This window comes from Pogona vitticeps, chromosome 2, assembly GCF_051106095.1.
Source record: "Pogona vitticeps strain Pit_001003342236 chromosome 2, PviZW2.1, whole genome shotgun sequence".
In the NCBI taxonomy this organism is placed as follows: domain Eukaryota; kingdom Metazoa; phylum Chordata; class Lepidosauria; order Squamata; family Agamidae; genus Pogona; species Pogona vitticeps.
The window spans coordinates 94418801-94439653 of record NC_135784.1 but is presented as its reverse complement, the minus strand read 5'-3'; the positions used below and the strand labels follow the sequence as shown (position 1 = coordinate 94439653).

The following is a 20853-nucleotide window of genomic DNA, read 5'->3' as shown; positions in this document are numbered from 1 at the left end:
CTCCCCAACTGCTAACAAAATTTTAATCCTCTCATATTCACCAACTTCCTAGAAAATAGTCAACAAAATGGATGCCAGATTGGCCCATGACAAAAAAGGGAGAAAACTTTTGCTCACCTTCATCCACCCTCAGCACCCTTTTGCAAATGAACATCCTGCTGTTCCATTTGTTATTTGCTCTGTAAGTGAACATTCTCTCTTTCTCTCTCTCTTTGTGTGTGGTGTGGGTGTAGAGGTATGCTTTCTCTAACATGTCAAATAACAACTAGGGAAACCCATTTTCACAGGGGAAATTGCATGGCGAGACCAAAGTAAATCTGCTGCTCCCAGCACTAGTGTGGTTTCATTCTGAATCCCTCCACTCCCACAATTGGTATTTTCCAAATTTTGAAGAGGAAAAAAAAAAATCCAACTATGAAGCTCTGTGGTTTATTTTGGCCCACAACTTTCTTCATTCCAAGGATTGTCTTCTGCAATATTTAGAAGGTGTTTATAACAAAATTTGCTTGAGTATAATCTGAAAACGAGGCACCAGCAGAGCAGTAACTAGGACAACATGACTAAGGCTTTGATCCAGGGTCCCAAAATTTAGATGGTATAAAAATTTGAGGCTAGAAGGGTGCCTACCTGCCTTTCTTGGGCATATATGTTGCCGGCAGCCACTCTTCCCCAAGAGGAAGGGCAAACACAATGAGTAGGTTCCAAGCAGAACCAACATGGTCACTGAGCACCCAGGTACAGGCACCGCCCTTCATTTCTCTACTCCATCCTGAGGTGTGCCAATATCAAGTGACATGAGCTTAACCAGTAGAGCAGGAAAGCCTGGGGTGCCAAAATTGTTCTGCATTGCTCTGCACCACCAGTCTTTTGGGCTTTTTTCCCCATTTGATGCTCTTCAGTGCACTGAACTGTAACAATGATCCGGGTTAAAGGACCAAAGTACTGTGTAATTTGTACCATGTACCACACTCTGACCTTGAGCCGTTGTGCTTCTTTGTATCCCACCCGTTCTTAGTAACTTCTCCACAAGAGTCCCACCATCCATGGACCTATTGAACAAGGCAGCAGGACTGCATTACAACGTGGGAAGGAAAGCCATTTTCATTCTTACCTCTCCTAAACGGAGTGACTTAGTGGTTAATATGATTAGAAGTTACGGTTTAAATTCCCAGCAACGGGGTCTGCCTTGGAACCCCCTGGAGTTGCATTCTCATTCAGTTCCATACCATCGTCAGTATTCAGCAATACTGAATTTGTTGCTGCTGTGTGACAGATGTTAAAGCATTCTTCTACACAAGTGGTTTCCAACTTTGGGTCCCTGGATGTTCTTGGGCTACGACCCTCAGAAATCATGGCCATTACAACTAGTGGTGAAGGCTTCTGGAGGTTTTAGCTCAAGAACACCTGGGCATCCAAAGTTGGTAACCACTGTTCTACATCATAGAATCCCTGAAGACTGCAGAGAAGACAGTTTCCTCCTTTTCTTGAAGCAACAAAAGGGGGGGGGGGACAAAGAAATGTGGATGGGGTGGAAGGCAACTACTGCCATGAGTTCTGAAAGCAGTAGAGGGCAATGGGATAGCAAGACAGAGGCGCAGGACTTGCCTGTTTCCCATACCCCCGGCTTAAAATATATGGTTAAAATGAAGACAGTATAGAGATTTGGCCTGCGATACTCTCCGCTTTGGAGTGAGATTAGAAGAAAGGATGTGAAGGGCTTGATTTTCAGGAGCAATACAGGATTAAAATGAAATAATGTGGTTCCTCCCTGCCCTCAAGAGCTGTGTCCTTTAATTGTAGCTAAAATTTGAAAAGTGTAGGCAACATTTGAAAAACAAACATTCATTAAGAATGGTCATAACACATCATCATCTTAGAGCTGCAGAGTTGGAAGGGACCCTATGGATCATCAAGTCCAAACCCTGTCAGTGAGGCTCAGTGTGGAATCAAACTCCCAGTCTCTGGTTCTGCAGCCAGATACCTAACCACTGAGCTATCCACATATTTTCATTAACTTTACAACAGGACTTGATATATTCTAAAAATGTCAGAATTCTACCTCAAGATAATGCACATTCTGCACCAAGTTTGCATTTATATGATTATTTTTTGGGCCTTCTTGGGATGGGAAACCTGTGCCAGGTTCCGGCCTTGACTCTTAAATATCCTCCTCTCACACACCTACACACCTTTTCACAGACTTCCAGCATTTTCCCAGACATTGCTCACACACTTTGTAGCCACAAGGGGAACCTGTTTTGAGACCAAGCTCGGCATTAACTTGCATAGCATGAGCGTTCAGTTGCTAAATAAATGGAGCACGGGTGCCCTAAAACAACTTACAGGATTACATCCAGCCATTTGCAAGCTGAAGTATTTACAGGGAATTAGCTGGCTGAAAGACTCACCTTCCCCACCAGATGGGGATCGCTCAATAAGAAGCTTATTAACAGATCTTTTTCTCTTCAGTTTGATGGTGTGGAAGAAAGCCGTGCCTGCCAAAACATATCTGTGTAGGAGGTGGAAAGTTAAGTTTAGTATTCATTTTGAAAAGGGGGCAGATTCATGCTTTACATCAAATAAAACACACAGCAAGCATGCAGTAATAACCTACATTATGGGGAGAAGTAGATGGTTTTCTGACTGATGGGAAATGCCTCCAAGCCACTTACTGCATTCCTACAAAATTATTAGCAAAGTGCTAAAGGTTGATCAATTTAAAGGTCATCTTGTTTGATATCATGTACAGATACAGATACATAATCTTCCAGGATGGGTTCTTTATTTTAGAAGCCAGTAGGCAAATGAACCTCATGGATGCTACAAAAATTGGCTTTAATGCAGTTGATAGAACTTGTTAGGTCTTCTTTACTTATTGAAATGTAAACCATATTTGGGCATCTTCATGTAGGCTTTAGGTACATAATGCTTTGCTCTGACTAAATTTGACCATGGCATAGCTTCGTGGCTTAGGTATCTGGCTCCAGCGCCTGAGATTGGGAGTTTGGTTCCCCAATGTGCCTCCAGGGGGAAGAGCCAGCCTGTGTGGCTTTGGGCAAACTGCTTCCCAGAAGAAGGGAATGGTAAACCCCTTCAGAGTATTTTTTTTAACCTAGTAAACCCTCGAAAGAATCATCATCTCGGAATGGAGTTGATGGTACTGTATATGATTATTTATTTATTTGAAGAATGAATACATTGATATTTATTTATTATTTGTTGCAATCAGTGGTGAGAAAAAGAGTTCTCATGCTTTTTTTGGGGGGGGTGTTCAATGTGTATCCTGCATAATTAACTTATAAACTGCCCAGAGAGTACTTTTAGTGCTATGGGGCAGTATATAAGCAGCACACTTTGTTTTTCAAACCAAAGCCTGGATCCAAATTGAACCTCAGAAGCTGCTACCCAACATCAAATGACAGAGAGGAAGGCATAGAGGTACTCCTGCTGGTTGTAGCCAACATGTCCTGCATAAACATCATTATAGTCCACTTGAATAACCAAAAGAAAATGCCTCTGGACCCCTTGTACGTACCAAGATTATCAAAGCACTCTATATCGGGCATGGCAAACATCTGGCTCCCCAATGTATGATATACCTTCTCCAAGCCCCATCTGCCCCATTACCATCACAACTTCTTTCGGCAGCTCTTCAGTTGTTCTCCGTGGATCAACTGAGCATTACTCAATTTCCATCCACCTGTCCACAGTCCCTCCTTTGCTGCTTAACTAATACAAACCACTGAGAAGCCAGGAAAACTGGGCTGTGGAGTAGGTGGGGCAAGCTGGTGATTCATGAAAGTTTGTGGCTAGGTCACAGACTTCCCATCATATGGTGAAGGAGACAGATCCAGAAAACTATTCAAAACCATGAAGCAGGGAGGAGAAGGTAGCCCTTCAAATTTGTGTTTAGCCAACTGTGGTCTTCATGCTGTTCAAGTGTAGGCAACGGTGGCCTTCAAATATAGCTAATGTTGAGATACAATGGTAGTTGGAATCCAAGAACATAGAGGTTCCCTGGCTCAGACAATGGGGTGTCTTTTTACACAATGAGGGACCTGTTTTTCTATATTGTTCTTTTTCCTGTCCTCATCACATTTTCCTGCTTTGACTTGTTTCTGTGAGTAAGGGTGCGATCAAATGGCTGCAAAGGCATATGCCTGATCACACCGGAAATGGTCACCTTAATAAGAAAGGTCTCCCCTGAAGCAACCCTTGGAGAGTCACTCCAGCCTGGCCCTCAGAAGTAGAAGTCCTACATCTGGACCAAAAAAGGTCCAGTTTGGGCATTGACTGGGGCCAGGTTGGAGTGCATTTGCCCATGTGTTATGTGATCACCAGGAAATAAATCACACCAAATAGCTTTGCAAGCAGCCCAAATTGAGATCTATCTCCCAGTGTGGTCACACCCTAAGTTACTTGTGAGTGAAGTCTTCTGCCTTTTCCATTTCAAGTAATAAAATGGTTTGTATCCTGTTTGTACTCATTAGTAGATTATTTCCAGCAGACATCTTTAATCCAAGCCCTTCCTGCCTTGCAGATCTGTTATAACTATTTGCTGGGTGCAGATCTGCAAACCAGGAAGGATGTGCAATGCTTCAGACAAGACCCCTGACCTAGCAGAACTGTATTGTTTTATATGGCAAGTTCGCCCTCTTACTTAAGTGATTTCACAAGCAAAACCAGCCTTCATGAGAGTTCCAGCTTGCAGCTGCTCCCAACAGGCATCAGATTTTCTGGAAGGAGGGATGTGAAGAATTATTGGCTGAGACCCTTTCTGTCACATTGGGATAGTCTTTTGACAGCACTGCCTCATGTGAGAGCTTCCTCTACCAGCATGAAAATGATGCAAATGTTTTCCCTCCCATTGACTTTTCCACATCTTGAAAAAAATGTCCCTTAGCATGCGCACCACATACACAGAAGGACTCACTGATGGATCAAAAAGGTGAAAGCAACCCATTTAGTGCTTCTGCCTTCTAAAAGTCCTTGCAACATTGTAGCACATATTGTAATCACCTTGGATGCAAGAAGAAAAAAAATTGAGGTCTCTCCTTCTCATGTTTAAGAGTGTGACAGGCAAGAGCTGACATCACTGGCTACAAAGTCTAACTCATAAGCAGATTTACCTGTGCAATGTTTTGTGATATTTAGTCTGATGGCTTATGAAGAATTCTAAAAGAGGATGGATAAAGTACCAATAATAGACAAGAGCCATAATAGTAATAATCAATCATCCAGCTCTTTCAGGGACAAGGTCAAATGAAGATACCTAGGAGAGAAACAACTTGATATCTTCTATCCTCTGAAACTGATGTAAGACTTTTTTTAATTGGCTCATGTATTTAGAATCAAGAGTTATTGCCAGTAGGATTTAGAAGGTTTATTTTTAGCTGCATGTTTGTATTTTGATCTTTTACAGATATCACAAACCACCAAGAAATGGATAGTTCAGACTGTAAAGCCAGATAGGAGGTAGATCATTTTCCACAGGTCCTTGACATCAGTGGTTCTGCTGTTCCCTTTCAAGGAGTTCATACACAGAGGTTGTTAAAAGCAAGATTGCTGAGTTAGAATCATGCTACAAGGACACAGATGTCTGTGTTCTAATAAGAACTACACAAAACACCACTCATCCTTACAGCCTACGTTTTAAAACAGCCAGGCCTTAATATTCAGGTTGTTTCCACATGTTTGTCTTGTAAAAAACATGTCTAAACCTCATGGCTCTATATGAATATTATTAATGAGGAACAGAAAAACACAGAAGATGAATGTGTGTGTCTTAGGTTTTGTAGAGTCAGGGTAGTTTAAGAAATTTAACTGTAATATTACCTGAAAGAATTTATGTGCAGGTACTTGTATATTCAGGAAAACTGTACTTGAGTCAAAGCTGTCATCCACATCTAATAAATAGGCTGCAGCAGAAGGAGCAATGAGACACAGGGCCATTCAATCAGTGAGTTCCTTCTCTCTTTGAACTACACATAACACCATTCATCGTTAAAGGTAAAGGTATAGGTTCCCCTTGACATTTTTAGTCCAGTCGTGTCCAACTCTAGGGGGCGGTGCTCATCCCGTTTTCAAGCCGTAGAGCCAGAGCTTGTCTGAAGACAGTTTTCCGTTGCCACGTGGCCAGCGTGACTAGGGAATGCCGTTTTACCTTCCCACTGAGGTGGTACCTATTTATCTACTCGCATTTGCATGCTTTCAAACTGCCAGGTTGGCAAGGAGCTGGGACAAAGCGACGAGAGCTCACTCTGTTGCGTGGATTCGATCTTCACGACTGCTTACGACTTACTGACCAGCAGGACAGGCTTCTGCGGTTTAGCCCACAGCACCACCACATTCCCCTTCATCCTTGTTAGGAGCTTCTATAAAACCTTTAAGGTTTGGTGCTTGTGTTTATTTGTATTTCTCTTCCTCTTTATCCCTTTTTCCTTTTGTGTCATGTTATTTATACTTTAAGTCAACAAGGCAGGGACTATCTTGTTTTACTGATTACAAACTATCTGAGAGCCCTTTTAGCTACAGAGCGGTATGAATGGTGCCTTAAATAAAAGTCATTAATTCATACATCTCCCACCAAGACATCATTCAGTCTGGAGACTGAAGTCTGTAAGAGAATGGAATCCATGCACATAGTCATAGAAGGGAACATGTCCCTTTGTTAATTTGGCGTGCTAAGCTCCAGCAGTTCTCCCACTGCAGTTTATCACTGAAGAGGTCTTTCTGCATTTTGTGGCTGTCCGGCTCACTATATCTATTACACATGCAGTGAAGGCTTCAGTTGTATCCATCCATTGCTTCTTTTATCCATTCTTTACTAGAATCAGCTTAGGGTGTGGCTACATTACAGGCAGAAGGTTTTGGAACAGTTGGGCTTGATTAGATCATTGTGATCAAGCCTTCCCATTCACATGGAAATTACTCCTGCAGCCCATCTTTCTGCTTTCTCTTAAAGGGCTGGTTGAGAAACCACCTGCAGATGAAGCCACCATCATGGATTTGACTGTGGGCAGTTTCTCATCTGGCCCATTAAGACATGGCAAAGATTTTTCATTTTTTAAAATAACTGATGCAGAGCATCAATTATGATATATTACATAGCTTTAAAATCACTTATCCTGCCCCTCAGTCAAGGAGCAGAGGAAGTGATTGATTTGCTACTATCCTGAGTGGCTCATTTATTAAACCACTTCACAAAATTGGCATATTCAAATCAGAAAACCTCCTTTGAATTGGTTCCAGAAATACGTGTTCTGGGACTGATTCAAATCAGAGTTGTCCTACCCTTACCTACAAAGTAAAAGCCCCTGACAGGTTTTCAGAAAGATAGAGATACAGGGTCAATCTGGAGTCATTCTAGTTCGCTTTGATGAAGACATTGACAAAATATTTGTATTGGTGCTGAACTCTGGGGCCAACCATACTACAAGGCCGGGAGCAACCACAGGGTGTTGGGGGACAGACCTGTAGGTGTGTCATATGGTCTTGCTTGACTGCCTAAGCTAGCCTGCTGTCCTGAAATTGGGTGGAGCATGCTTTTCTATTGCCAACAATGAAATATGATTCATGTATGGATCGAGTTGACTTTGATGGACGGAATGGGAAGTGCTCCATCTTGTCTTTCCCCTCAGGCATGATTAAAATGTATTGGGCTAACGTCTATCTTAACCAAATCAGCTGCTTTCTGTACATTCACACCATGCTCTGGGATCAGGTTCTAGTGCTTTCTATTAATTTCTTGGTCCAATGCAAATGGATGTCATTCAGTCTATTAGTTGTTTCTATTCTGGTTTATAACTAGAAATATAATAATATAAGGACTGAAGGACAGAAGTATATGCTGTGAGCCTCAGCTAGACAGAATTTGCATACGTTCTGCTTGCTTCTCTTCTCTTGGGCTTGAAAGATTTATTTCCCTCAACGTTCTTTGAATATTAGCTTGATAATGTGGTTTGATGAAGAAACAGCAGGAGCTCCCGGGCTAGAAAGAAATCTCTCCTGGAATGTATGGAATTTACCACTGAACTTGACTCATCAGTAGAGTTCCTTGAAATACTTTATCATTTCTTTTTAAGGAAAAAAAAGTGTGTATCTTGTAGAAGAAGCAATTTTGACCATTCCTTGGGTGATACTCTAAGAATGTAGTCTTCTTAGTATGTCAGGACTAAGATAGTGTCAAGGAAAAGATCTATTCCTGCTTTATATTTGGTTTATTCTTTAGTTTATAGCAACCCCATCACTTTATACATCTTTTTTCTCTCTCTTTCCAACATGATATGTCCTTGAATCCTTCTTGTATTAGCATGTAAATAACCGAAAATAGAGGTGCTTGCTGTGTATCTGCCAATGGCAGGCCTCTGTAAAAGCTCACAGATGCCTTCTTGAAAATTTCATCTTTTCTTGTGTTATATCATGCAAGCAACAAAACAATTAATCCACCAGTAGAACTGTTATTTCCTTAAGCATGTGCTTTCACTCAGTTGTATCTTTCATTCCAGCAAGCTTTGTTTTGCGATTGGTTATTGAAAAAGTTTATTTGCATGTTTGGTGGTGCTAGCAATTAGCTCGTGGAGAATCCCTTGTTGGAGAAAGAATGCACTTATCATAGGGAACAGGGAATCTCCTTCACTTCTAGTTTGTCCCCAACTTATTCATGCTTTAGCAGTATTGAAATCAATGGGATGAGTTTGATATGATTAATTTGCATTCAGCTGGTATCGGTGTGAATAAAGCATGATTTATTTAGCTTGGATTTGATCCAATAAGTTGGATCCAATGGGTACCCTGCAGAAGCAGAAATTACTTCCCTTCTCTCAAGGTGGCCACTTCCAGTCTTCAGGAACAGATTTTGAAGAAATGCAGAAAAGGCTGCAATGAATATGGGCGACTGACAAAAATACCAAAAATACTGTTTGGGAAAGTGGTATTATGCTAAAGCAAGACTGCTGCTTAATACAATCCTTTGTTATTTTTTAAAAATCAGAACATATTTAGATGTGGGAGTAGGCTAGGCAAAAGTCAAAGATAATTGTTATCATTTTTTTAAAAATGTAAAATATATTGATATTCTTGTGCCCTTCTTTTTTTCCCCCTGTTAGATTTGTTTGCTTTGAAGAACTTTCACCCATATAGGAGGCAAGGAGAATCCAAAAAGACACTCTTGTCTTCTTCAACTTAAACAACTGGATTGAAAAGAAATGTAAGAAAGTAATAAGTCTATTTGTCAGCCCTAAAAGTCTGCAGTTCCTCTTCAGAATAAGAGAAATGCACCACCAACACTTGGTGCCACTTCTGTGTCTGCACTCAAGATCCTGTTGGGCAAGCCGGAGAAGGGATTAGTGTGCTAAAGCACCCATTCTCCTTCCTGGACAGCTCTACTGGCGTGATCAAAATCATACAGGCAATTCTTTTCCTGAGCTGGAATCAAAGGCTGATGCCAACAGCAAATCGATGAAGTTCTGAACCTGGCTCTGGAAAAGCGAAGAAAGTAAGAAAATGCTGCAGGCAACCTTACTGCAAGCATGTCTCCAGTCTCAAGCCAACAGAGCTGGATCCCCTAGGGCGAAGCAAAATTCTCACAGCTTTCTGAAGCCCAAGTCAGACTCCAGAGAAGGCTACGGCTGCTCAGGAAGGCTGCAAGGAAAGGAGAAAGAAAGCAGCCCAAGACACCTGCAAGTTGCGAAGAGTTTCCCTGCAAATCCAAAAGCACAAGAGATGAAAGAGTCACCAAGTGAGGATGTTCTGGGAGGATCCTGGAGAGCCAATGGAGAAGTGCTGCCAACCAGCAGAGGCAGCGGTGGTTTGGCCAGGGGTGGGTGTCCAGTGACAAGGGACCCTCCAAGCTCTGCTTCTGAATTGCTGCCTTCTGGCTTGAGCAACAGGGGTGACCAGAGTCAAGAATGGAAAGTCGTGAAAGTGAAAAGAGTCCTTATTTCTCCTGTTGGCGAACCTGGGAAACCAAGTAAGGAAGATTCCATTTCATTCTCTCACATGCATTTGTCATAAAAAAGAGTGCTAAAGAAAACATTAGATGATCTGTCAATGCGGGTGGGGGGGGGAGAGCTCTTTTCTTCAATGCCCGGTATGTGTCTCTCTCTCTGTGCGAGGGGAGTGAATTTGCAAGGAAAGCAGCTGGAGAGGAGGTTCAAACCTCCCCTGCCTGCCTGCTGATACAGATCCAGGGTGCATAAGCTGCATTGCTGTTAGTCCATTCACATGTGCAAGTCATTCTTCTTGCAATCATCAAGGACATTTCAAGTGTCAAACTGTGGGTGAGAAGGCATGTGAGGGACAGTGACTAACACAGACCTGGCACAGAGTGCTTCCAGACAGGAAGTTCCTAGTAGTGCCAGGAAAGCACCTAGAGTAGCAAAGTCTATGACGCATGGATTGCATTGAGGGACGTTTTTCTTTTTCTTCTTTGCACAGGCAAACCCCTCTTGGGTTACTTAAGTAAAACCTATCTGCGCGTCAACTTCTCCTTTGCTATTATCTGTGTCACAAACGGGATGCAGAGAGAGTGTATCCTCTCTAGCATGAACTCTCTCATGCAGCTTATTTTGGCCTCATTGAGTATGTCATAAAACTGAAAGAAACAGGAGGATTGGAGAAATCTGACACTCTCAAGTCCAGTGTTGGCAAATCAAATACAGTGAGCCCGGAGAACATTATCAGTGTAATTGCTTTGATTGGATCAGACTGAAGATTTATCAAAAACCTCATTGGTTTAGGGATCTGGCTGAAAAGCCAGAAGTTGGGAGTTCAATTCCCCACTGTGCCACCTTGACAAGGCTTAGACTCGATGATCCATAGGGTCCATACCAGCTCTGTAGTTCTAAGATGATGATGATGATGATGTTGAATCCAGCTCACTGACTCAAGCGTAGCTTTCAGGATGCCATTATTTTGTTAATCTGTGTTTCTACAATTGCTTCTCATAAGGCTCAGTCCCCAAACTAGCCTTATATATGAACACTGAAATAAATAACAGGGAATTTGGTGACATGGTAGCAATTAACAACTTTTATTATGGCATAAGCTTTCACAGGCTGCACAAAGCATGCAGAAATACGTAGTGCTGTCTAGGGTTACTGTTCCACATAACTGCCAAGTGGAGTGGATTGCAAGCAATGAAATCTGTGGAAAATTAAATGCATAAAGCAAAGACAATGATAGTGAAGTGAAACAAACACAATGGTTCTTGCATTTTGGACCAGTGACAGCAAGGTGGAACGACATGTGACATGTAATATATGACATGTAGCATGGAGATGCCACCCAAAATGCATGGGAAAAATGATTATATTGATTATGCCAAAGCCACTTATAATGAGGAGCGGTAAGAAGATATTCTATGTCCGTTGTTTGGCTCTTCAGCATGTTACCAGATTCAAATGCCTTAACAACTCTTAGACCATCACATTTTTGTGATGTTATTGCACTCCCTACCACTGCTCTTCCCGTGAAGGAAGACTTACATTCATGTCAACATCACCCCCTTGTATATGATGCACCCCTCACAGTATATGCCAGTGAAACAGAGTGCAGGTAGGATGAGAAAAAAAACATGTATTGTAATATCACAACATGGGGTGAGAGGTCCCATGAAGTATGAGGAAGGAGTGACCTGAGGATTCAGTTTTCATTGGTGTCCTTACAGCATAAAATGTAGAACCATGTTTAAAGAGTTTGAAAATGAAGGAAATGTCATGCTTCTTGGAGGGCTTCCTTCTTCAAAGACAAGAAGAAATTGGACTAATGTTGTTTCTGGGACCCCTCTGGGATTAGAAGCCCTGAAACTTAAGTGTTGTTACTTTCATAGTAGATCCACCCCTAGCCAAAATGGCTAGTTAAGACTCTGCTCTCTCCTGCCTGTCTACAAACAACAGTTCTGCCTATCCATATGGCCATGCCATCCTGGTGCCCAGAAGGCCTGGACCCAGTAATAGTTTATGGGTACAATTGCCAGTTGTGGGTTTACAGTATATGAGGATGTGGCTGGTTCTGTGACAGTTTGAGATAAAATAATTCCCTCTTAGTTTGACTGATAATTTGCCAAAATATGGAGAGAGAGAGAGAGAGAGAGAGAGAGAGAGAGTAACAGACCTTAGAAAAGGCACAACTCTCAGAGTCACCATTCCCCTGCTGACTTGGGGATTCTGGGAGTCTTTAGAGTAGTCTAAAAAAGTAATTTTTCCAGGCTTTGCAGGGGAGTGATCCACTTGACTGGCTAGAAAGAAGAACAGCAGGAGAACTGTCTTGTGACTTCAAGAGAGGTACTGCCCAGCCATAAATCTGTATTTTAGGCCACAGACTGAGACCCAACTGCACTCTTTACTCCCAAAGATATTTTGGTGGTAATCTAAGCAGGATACTGTTATTCTCTTGCTGGAAGTATGAGTAACAGAAGCGGACAAACCCTTTCCAAAATAGTCAGGTTACTTTTTAAGAGTCCAGGCTGGCAGGCATGCTGGAATTGTGGTCTGTTTTTTTTTTTTTTTTAAGTTAAATAGAAACCCGCCCTGGATCTTTTAAAAATGAAACTCAAACAGCAGAGCCTTCTACGATTCCAAACCAATGACAGATGTAGAAGTCAGAGTATGTGGCGTAAGGTACTTATCCTGAAGTATGAGGATTTTGCACTGCTAGCCTTGTTCGTGATTAACGTTTTCAAATGGCGCTGGACTAGAAAATGGAGAGGCTTCCATTTGAAAGCATGACTGGATGGTTTTGAAATGCTGTAGAATGGACGGAAATAAACCTAGCAATGGTTTATTTTGCACCTTCATTGGCCTTCCACGTTTGGCATCCATCGTAAAGCTAAGCAACATTACAATGAAAAGGACTAAAGAAGACTTCTGTGGCAATTGTACAGTAAGGATGGTTTTGTGAATGATATCGATCTCACACATCAGTGGTGGCTGTTGTACATGTGCTTTGAAGTGTTGAACAGGAACTGTTCAGAGACACCAGCTCCATGAATGTTGGTTGGTTGCCAGAAACCCCTACATGGGTCTGCTCCTTGCTTCTGCCACATTTGCTGTTTGCATGGCAAATCTCCTTTGTGCCATGTGTGGATGGACCTTTATTGGGCATGGGTGGATTTGTTGTTGAAATATCAGTGGCTGCCTCCATATCATCTCAGTCTACAGACTTCACTGGCTTATTGTGTATTGGCGTTGCATAGAAACGCTACCAGTAAGAGCATTTAGATAGAGGGTTGTTCTAAAACGTTTACTGCTTCAAGTAAAGGGCAAGATGATTCCTCCTGCCTGTCCTATGTGCAGAAGGTGACTTCATCATACTTGCTCACCTGGTGGGTCTACTCTAAGGGAAGGAAGCAGAGTGGCTTAGGAGGCCTTGTGGCACACGTGGCACTAGCCTCCAGCATCTTGCTGCTGCTTCTGATACAGCAACATCTGCCAGCTTAGGCAGCTGCTTCCCTCTGCTTAATGGTAAGGCTAGAGGAGGAATTCCGGAAGCAACGATTAGAACTGGAGATGGAACAACTGATTGGTTCAAAATTGGGAAAGGAGTACGACGAGACTGTATATTGTCTCCCAGCTCATTTAACTTATATGCAGAATACATCATGCGGAAGGCTGGACTGGATGAATCCCAAGGTGGAATCAAGATTGCCAGAAGAAATATCAACAACCTCAGATATGCAGATGATACGACTCTGATGGCAGAAAGTGAGGAGGAATTAAAGAACCTCTTAATGAGGGTGAAAGAGGAGAGCGCAAAAAACGGTCTGAAGCTCAACATCAAAAAAAACAAACAAAAAACTAAGATCATGGCCACTGGTCCCATCACCTCCTGGCAAATAGAAGGGGAAGATACGGAGGCAGTGACAGATTTTACTTGCTTGGGCTCCATGATCACTGCAGATGGTGACAGCAGCCATGAAATTAAAAGACGTCTGCTTCTTGGGAGGAAAGCGATGACAAACCTAGACAGCATCTTAAAAAGCGGAGACCTCACCTTGCCGACAAAGGTTTGCATAGTTAAAGCTATGGTTTTTCCAGTAGCGATGTACAGAAGTGAGAGCTGTACCATAAAGGGTGACCCCAAAGAATTGATGCTTTTGCATTGTGGTGCTAGAGGAGACTCTTGAGAGTCCCCTGGACTGCAAGGAGAACAAACCTGTCAATTTTGAAGGAAATCAACCCTGAATGCTCACTGGAAGGACAGATCCTGAAGCGGACGCTCCCATACTTTGGCCATCTCATGAGAAATCTCCCTGGAAAAGACCTGATGTTGGGAAAGTGTGAAGGCATGGTTGGACACGACCAGCATGAATTTGACCCAGCTCCGGGAGGCAGTGGAAGACAGGAGGGCCTGGCGTTCTCTGGTCCATGGGGTCACGAAGAGTCGGACAGGACTTAACGGCTAAACAACAACAACAAAAGAGGAGGAATTAGGGCTGGAAAACCATTCATACACCCTATCTCCTATCCAAGTCTGATTTAAATGTATAGGAGGAATCATGATCATCCCAGAGTGTAGGCCACCTAATAATGGGCTCAAGCTACAGGAAGCCAGATTTAGGGTGACTATCAGGGAAAACATTAACTACTAGAACAGTACAACAATGGAACGAATTACCTCAGGAGATGGTGAGCACTCCAATGCCGGAGGCATTCAAAGAGAAAACTGGGGAACCATCTGTCAGATCTGCTCTGGTTTTGATTCCTGTCTTGAGCAGAAGGCCTTCCAACTCTTTGATTCTATGAAACCCCAAGGATCATCTCCTCGATCCCCCACCAATGCTGGATTTATTTATTTATTTATTTATTTAATACCCAGGATCACACAGTAAACGGTAGAGGGTGAGAGAGGGAGTACCCTCAGGTTCCCTAGGCGATTTCTATCACAGATCAGGAAAGGGGAACTGCTGCAGAAATGCACGAGGGCGAGATCTGAGGGACAGTCGCCAGCAAGAGTGTGATGAGTCAGAGGAGGAAAGCGATCCTCAAAATAAATAATTTAAAACAGGGGCAGGGGGCGCAAAACACACACCCCCGTCAGCTGGTGGGAGCCTCTGCGTGAGTCAACCGCGCTGAAAAGCCGCTCTTGGCGCGCCGAGCCAGCGCGCGTGTGATGCCAAGTCCAGTCCCCGGCTGGCCCTTCCTTGCGCGCTGGAGAGGGAGGAGGAGGAGGGGGGGTGTTTGTTTTCTTTCCCCCTTCTTCCTCTTGACAGACGCGGCCAGTTGCTGCGAAAGCCGGGACACCCGATCTCCCTTCCGGAGCCCTGGGAGCACCGGCAGCAGCGGCGGCGGCGGCCGCCAGCAGACAAACAAACCCAGCGCCGCTGTTGCCGCTGCGGCGCAGAGGGGAATAAAATAAAATACAAATAAAACGTGGCAAGGGGAGAACGCGGAGCGGAGCGTGCAAGCGAGGGCGAGGAAGAGCCCGCGAAGAGGCTGCTGGAGGCGCCCTGGGCTGGGGTTGGGGGGCCGAGCATAAGAGGCAAGCGCGGCGCCAGCCCCGCAAAAGAAGGAGCAAAGGTAAGGCGAAGAGGAGGCGGCGGCGGCGGCGGAGGCGGGGCAGCCCGGCCCTGCCCTGCGCGGAGAGGGCGGGCGGGCAGGCGGGCGAGAGGGAGAGGGCGCCGGCGGCACCTCTTTGCCCGCGGCTGGGCTCCTCCGCTTCGGGACAGGCAAGACGCGAGGGCGGGAGGACCCGCCAGATGTGCGGCCGGCGACTGGCCTGGGAGGCGAGGGACGAGCCGGAGCGACCTGCTGCTCCCGCTGTCCTCGGAGGCGCCAGGTAAATAAATTTTAAAAAAGCCACCCCCCGCCCCTCTCCTCCGGGGCGCGCGCCCCCCCTTCCCCTCTTTTCCCACCCTGAGGTGCCAGGACCAGAGGCGGGGGAATGGGGGGGGACGAGCCCTGGGGGTCCCTGGCAGGAGAGAGCGGGAGCTGGCCCTCAGACGAGACCTTTGGGGTTGGGATGCTGCCGGCGGGGAAGGGGGGTGTCCTCGGTCGCTCTGCCTGCTGGCACACCCGCCGCTGCCTTGGGAGTGAGAGAGAAACTGAAAGGCTCCGGGGTGTGTGTGTGTGGAGATAAGGGCCAAGAAACTTTTCCTTGTGGTTTCCGGGATCCTTCTTGTCGCTCCTGCTGGAAAATAACCGAGCGCCTGGTTGCAAGAGCAACACAATCCTTGGGGAGACCGTGAGGCGTTTCTCCCTCCCTCTTTTCTCTCAGTCTCTTGCGGTGCCTGCGAGTGGATACGTAGGAAAATCTTTCCTGGGGAGTCGCGCTGGGGGTTAGGGGTGCCTCTCCCTCTCGGCCCGAGCCTCCCAGAGCACCTGCTCTCCTCCTCCTCCTCCAACTCTTGCGTTTCATCTGAGCCCTCAGTGGCTGCTGCTCACAGATGGGCATAGCGGGTGTTGGGGAAAGTCTGAGATACCAACCCCTCCTTTCCTTTGCTGTGGCCACATCTGGAAGGATGCTGATGCTGTACGATATGGCCTGGGGCGGAGGTCCGGCTACTTGGTCTACTACTGCCTGCCCTCCACTCCCCATCCCTGAATGCTCCGCTTGGGGAATCTGATCCTTATAGTCATGGCAGGGGTGACGCACACGCCCTCTTGTTGATGTTCCCAGCAGAGGAGAGGAAACTGTCCTGGGCAGCGTGTGCTAGGAATGCCACCTGTGGAGGGGAAAGGGTGCACTGGGCAGCTCAGGCACCTGTTGCAGCAACACATGCCTTCTCCCTTCCTTCAACGTGCCCCTGAAGTGCTGCTTCTTGCCCTTTGAGAGGTGTACCAGTGCAACCCACTGGGTGGGGCATGCAGAGCTGGCTGCCCTGTAGGCACAAGCCTTCTTTCCAAGTGCCTCCCTTTGCCATGTGGCTCTCTCTTGCCATGGCAGATTTACCACGAGGCAAGAGCAACCCTACCATTAGGCAGAATGAGTGGACGGCACTTGGGGCCAGTCTTTCTTCCTCCGCACCTCGCTCTCCTCCTCCTTTGGTGGAGCACAGAGCTGCATATGGGAGACAGCCTTTTACTGGGACCCCTCTACTATCCTCCTGCCCTTGGTTGTGATGAAGGACACGGCCCTCTTTTGAAGGAAGGATCCGGGCCGAGAGCCAGGTGTGGGTGGGGATTTGGGAGATGCGGGTTCTAGTCCTCACTGAACTGTGAAACTTACTGGATAACCTGGGTGGCATTCATTGGGTGTGAATGAAATATGAAACTCACTGGTGACTGGGTGACATTTTCTCTCAGCCCTACCTCACACTGCTCTCTTGAGGATAATGTGGGAAGGAAAAGCATTAAGTATGACAATTTGAACTCCCTTGCAGGGAAGGCAGGATATCAACAATTAACTCAAGAACTATAATACCAAACTCACCACCCCCTTGGCTTCTGTGCATGGAGTGGGGTTGGGGGCTGTCTTGCTCGCCTCCCCAGGCAGGGTGGCAAATATCTTGGGGTAGCTCTGTGGTGTTTTAGTCTTTTTAGATAGAGGCTGGATTCAAATGCCAAGTTCTATCTTATGGCAGAGAGAGGGGACCCGCTAAGGAATCCTGTGAAATGGATGGGACAGAACATCTCCCGCCCTTTGATAATCAGTTTCTTTCTTTCTTCATACCTCTGGCCTCTTTTCAGGGCAAATATCTCCCTTCCATTTCTAATCATCTTGAAATCTGATGGGCAGAAAGGCGGGATATAAATAGAAATTATAAATCAACAAAAATAGTCTACCCAGCAGGGAACATCTCTAGGATGAGTCTACACAGTTGTGGTACTCTTTCTTTCCAGTCTATCTACTAGGTTACATTCTGTTTATCTGTTATTTCAGATTCATGATATGCAACCCAGATCAGTAACATGTTTAGTTTTTAATAAAGTCTGTGATTTAGGATTTCTGTCCCATCACCACAGTGTTCCTTTCTCCTGAACTCATTCACCCATTCTAAGCTAGCTAGAGGGGGGTAATTAACTTGAAACCAGTGATGTAAGGATCACTGGAGCTTGGGAAAGATTATGCTTGACAGGGGATTTTGGAAACTGTATTCCAAAAGGCAGCTTTTCCAGACTCCAGGGATCACTGAACTGTGCCTTGGCTAAGGCTCCAGAAAACATCGCTGTTATATCACTCCTTGCCACCAGGTTGCTGCACAGCACAGGCCAAAGTGGTTTTGCTTCTCTCTGCCAGTGGTTTTCAAACAGCTTACATTTAGGAGATCTCTTCAAATCAACAAGTGGCTGAAAAAACCCTCCATGTCTCAGGGAATCGCTTTTTGTCACATCCAATAAAAGTCCCAAACTCAAAGAGTTCGCAGAGACCCCCCCCCCGAATAAATGTGCACAGAAGGCCATCAGAGAGAGGGCAATTTTACAACTTTGTCCACATGAAGGTGGGAATTGTGTGGTCCGGGAGTGCACACGGCCCCCCAAAGGTGATTGTGTGGCTTACAGATGCTCCCCCCCCGGCACCAATGTTTATGCAAAAAACAAACAAAACCAAAACAAAACAAAACAGCACACCCAACTCCTGGAAGCTACAGTTTACCCAAGTTCCAGAGTCAACTACAGCTTTTAAATGGCTTGTTTAATCCCAAAGGAAAGAGGACTTTTGCTTTCTTCCATTTTCCCCCCTGGGTGTGCTTTCCTTGGGAAAGGAATTTGGCCCCTGAGCCTGCAGACCTGACCCATTCCTGCTTTACCTGTACACTCAAGAGGTGAGCCTGGTTGTCTTCAGTGGAATTTACTTCCCCGGAAGCATGCATGGGACTGCTGTCTTAGAAGGTGATATTTGAGAATGTTTGCTGCATTTGGAAGTTGGCAGGATATGTTTACTAATGATTAGGTCAGCATTGCTCCTTTGTCAGCAACAAATACATGTAATGCTCACCCTTAGAATGTGAATACAGAATTGCTGACCCATGAAAGCTAATGCCAAATAAAACACGGTAGTCTTTGAGGTGCCATAAGTCTCTCAGTTGTTTTTTTCTCAACAGACTATTAACATGGCTACTACTCTATTGCTAATAGAGGTTTATGACACTATCAGTGTGTTATCTTCAAGGGGTACACCCTGTTGCTTAAGAAGGCAGTGTAAGGCACCAAAAGAGTCTGTGGCTTAGGTAAGGAACCTTGCTATAGCAGATTAAGAGGGGTACACTCCTGGAATGTGAACACAGGTGCTGAGAGCCAATGGACCGTAGGAATCCAAGTAAAGTCAAATCTGCCGCAGGCAAGTAGACATAGGACATTATGGTATGTCTAATTCTTAGAGAACAGTCTATTTAAATGACACCGACCAAGGAGGCAAGATGAGAAGATGATCCCAAGTAAGTGACAGGTGAAGGGTATGAGTTATAAAGGTAGGAACTAGACAGAACTTGATGGAGAGAATTTGCAGAATTAGGAAAGATTGCTGGTGGTGCATATTTCAGCTTTTCTCAACACACTCTCATTTTTAATGTTTTCCTCTGTTTTTTTTTCTTTAAAAAAATATCCAGTATGTAGGACCTGACATTCCTTTACATACATTTTCAGGCATGATAAAAATTAGCCCAAGGTTAGCTAGCCTCTCAGTAAATAAAGCTCTGTACTGTATTTTGCACTGGAAAAATGTTGAGTTACTCCTTGGGGTGAGGGAAGCTTGTGACCAAAGTGGAAGGCACTCTTCCCCCCCCCCAAAAAAAAGAATTGGAGGGGGGTAAAGTAGATGGACTATCCTGATCCATCAGCTTCTCCTGCCTTGGGCCACCCTACAATTATAAAAGAGCAGTGCTTTTGAGTCATCATAAAGTCCATTCAGAAGGCCTGTATGTTAACTGGATGGTGACAGTCCTGGATTATTTTTGTGATACTGCTCATTTGTGAGTCCAGGTAGATGGAAAGAGGCAGGAGTAAATCTACATGGGGAACTACTGATTTTTTCTGAAAATAAGACAGGGTTTTATAATAATTTTTGCCCCCAAAATGCGTTAGGGCTTATTTTCAGGGGATGTTTTATTTTACAGTCATGTAATCTTCTGGTTGCTGCACAATGCTGCACAATGGTGGAGGGCGGGGTTTCACTTAACCAGGGCTTATTTTTGGGATAGGGCTTATATTACCAGTATCCTGAAAAATCATACTAGGGCTTATTTTCAGGTTAGGTCCTATTTTCGGGCAAACAGGGTATGTGTCCTCTCACATAGTGCCAGGCAGGATGAAAGTCAGCTATCAGCTCCAGACTTTGAGATGCTTTGTTCATCATCATCTGTGATAAGACTACAGTGGTGCCTCAGTTTACGAACATCCCTACTTACAACCATTTCGAGTTACAACCAGCTCAGGCCGCAAAATTTTGCTTCTGTTTGGGACCGGAGCTTCCACTTATGAACAGAAAAAAGCAGGGGGAAAAGGCGGGAAATTCAAATTTCTAACTGTAGGTGGTGACGAGGCTGCTTCTTTGTAGCTTTTTTGACCCAGCAGTTAGAGAGTGTGCATAGGAGTAGGCTTGGGACTGCCTGCTTCTGAGTGTGAGTGTGTGTGTGCGTGTGTGTGTGTGTGTGTGTTTGCAGGGAGGCTTTGGGCTGCCTGGTAAGGTAAGGTGCTGTTTTCTGCTTTTTAAAAACTGTTCTGGGTGTTTTTGCAGTGTGGTTTTGAGCTGGGGGGGATTATGTTTCTGTGCTGTGATGGGTCTTGGGTTTTTTTTGTCCCCCCCCCCATTTCTTATGGTTCTTGGGGTTTTTTGCTGCTTTTTGGAGTGTTTTCTCCCATTTCCGGTGGGTCTTAGGGGGGTTTGGTTGCTTTTGGGGGGGGTTCCCATTTCCGATGGGTCCTGCATGCTTCCCTTGCTTTTTCCTTTGTTTTCTTTGCAGACTTGCCCCCTTTT

The 20853-nt window shown here is 44.9% G+C and overlaps 1 protein-coding gene across 1 annotated transcript in view; it reads left to right on the top strand.

Moving 5' to 3' along the window:
* SYNPO (synaptopodin) overlaps positions 1 to 20853 on the top strand; it is an 85780-nt gene that overhangs the window by 10653 nt on the left and 54274 nt on the right. Inside the window, exon 3 of the mRNA XM_020806797.3 lies at positions 9108 to 9970. Within this exon, the coding sequence (XP_020662456.3) occupies positions 9505 to 9970 (466 nt within the window). The 5' untranslated portion in view covers positions 9108 to 9504. The remainder of the gene's footprint in view (positions 1 to 9107; positions 9971 to 20853) is intronic.